At 28.6% G+C, this 1,689-nt stretch overlaps 2 protein-coding genes across 2 annotated transcripts in view; one reads left to right on the top strand and one right to left on the bottom strand.

Moving 5' to 3' along the window:
- Window positions 1-1,108, top strand: part of eIF2alpha (eukaryotic translation initiation factor 2 subunit alpha) — a 1,903-nt gene extending 795 nt beyond the window's left edge. Inside the window, exons 4-7 of the mRNA XM_017906267.1 lie at window positions 1-209; window positions 288-520; window positions 602-717; window positions 799-1,108. Of these exons, the coding sequence (XP_017761756.1) occupies window positions 1-209; window positions 288-520; window positions 602-717; window positions 799-984 (744 nt within the window). The 3' untranslated portion in view covers window positions 985-1,108. The remainder of the gene's footprint in view (window positions 210-287; window positions 521-601; window positions 718-798) is intronic.
- Window positions 1,109-1,374: 266 nt separating this feature from the next.
- The window catches only part of RpS20 (ribosomal protein S20), a 1,752-nt gene continuing 1,437 nt past the window's right edge, over window positions 1,375-1,689 (bottom strand). Inside the window, exon 3 of the mRNA XM_017906259.1 lies at window positions 1,375-1,638. Coding sequence (XP_017761748.1) covers window positions 1,382-1,638 — 257 coding nt within the window. The 3' untranslated portion in view covers window positions 1,375-1,381. The remainder of the gene's footprint in view (window positions 1,639-1,689) is intronic.

Genomic DNA, 1,689 nt, shown 5'->3' with positions numbered 1-1,689 from the left:
CGTGTATCAGCTGAAGATGTAGAAAAATGTACAGAGAGATATGCAAAAGCAAAAGCTGTTAACTCAATTCTAAGACATGTTGCAGAATTATTACATTATGATAGTGATGATCAACTGGAGGAATTATACCAAAAAACAGCATGGCATTTTGAAGAAAAATATAAGAAACAAAAGGCTTCTGCATATGATTTCTTTAAACAGTCAGTTTTGTAAGTACAAACACAAAAATATGAAAAAAATGTTAGTGTATTTGCATGATAATGATTGTTAAAACATTGTTACTTTAGGGATCCATCTATTTTAGCAGAATGTGGTCTTGGTGAATATACGAAGGAAGTCCTATTAAATAATATTAAGCGAAAATTAACTTCTCAAGCAGTTAAAATTAGAGCAGATGTAGAAGTAGCTTGTTATGGTTATGAAGGGATTGATGCAGTGAAAGATGCCTTAAAAGCTGGTTTAGCACTTTCTACTGATGAACTTCCGATTAAAATTAATTTGATTGCACCTCCATTATATGGTATATCTTTATTTCTATTTTTGTAAATCTTTCATTTTAATACTGAAATAAATCACTAAACACCAATTAATATCTTTTTAGTTATGACAACATCTACACCAGAAAAACAAGATGGTTTAAAAGCATTAAATGATGCTATTGATGCTATACAAAATAAAATAACATTACTAGGAGGTGTATTTAATGTTGCAATGACTGTAGGTTACATTATGCTTGTTATTATAAACTTTTACATATTTTAACTTTATATATGCAAATATATATTTTTACATGTATAGCCAAAAGTTGTTACTGCAACTGATGAGGCAGAATTAGCAAGGCAAATGGAACGAGCTGAACTTGAAAATGCTGAAGTAGCTGGTGATGATGATGAAGAAGAAGTAGAAGGGATGGATGGATTTAGTGGTGGTGAAGGTACCGAGGATGATAAAAAACCCGGAAACGAGTCTCAAGAAGAGGAATAAACATAGAATAAATTAATAAATCACCAGCCTTTCATTAACTGACAATTATTCCTGAATTACAATCATACTTTTCCAAGTATGTTACTGCCTTGCTGGACATTATGCAGAATATTTTAAATAAATACACCAGAATCATTGTATTATAATTTATAAATAATTTTCTATTGACTTCATGAAATAAACAAATTAATAAAGTTTAAATTAATAAAAAAATTGTTTTTACATTTACAATACATTTGTAACACTTTCTTTAAGAAATTTTAATTTGTTGTATGTTTATGATTTATGTTAATTGCAACATTTATATAGTTAATCTCATAAGAATATATACAAATTTTACACAGCATATATATTTTTACATTTTTATTAAAACTTTATACAGTTTTATTCAAATTGCTTATTCATTTGCAATTGTAACTTCCACTTCTACACCAGGTTCGATAGAAATGCTTGTAATCTGTTTTACAATTTCTGATGGTGAATATAAATCAATAACTCTCTTATGTATACGCATCTGAAAACGATCCCAAGTTTTTGATCCTTCACCACAAGGTGTTTTACGTGTAGTTATCCTTAAGATCTTTGTAGGCATACGAACTGGGCCTTTAACCTTCAGCTTTTGTTTGTTTGCTCCATTAATCAATTCCGTGCAAACTGAAATAATACGACTTATTAAATAATTATGTAACAATAATTTATATAAAA

The sequence above is a fragment of the Eufriesea mexicana genome, unplaced genomic scaffold (genome assembly GCF_001483705.2).
Source record: "Eufriesea mexicana isolate 0111107269 unplaced genomic scaffold, ASM148370v2 scaffold5212, whole genome shotgun sequence".
Taxonomy (NCBI): Eukaryota; Metazoa; Arthropoda; class Insecta; order Hymenoptera; family Apidae; genus Eufriesea; species Eufriesea mexicana.
The sequence above is the reverse complement of the archived record's forward strand: the minus strand, read 5'-3'. Positions and strand labels throughout refer to the sequence as shown.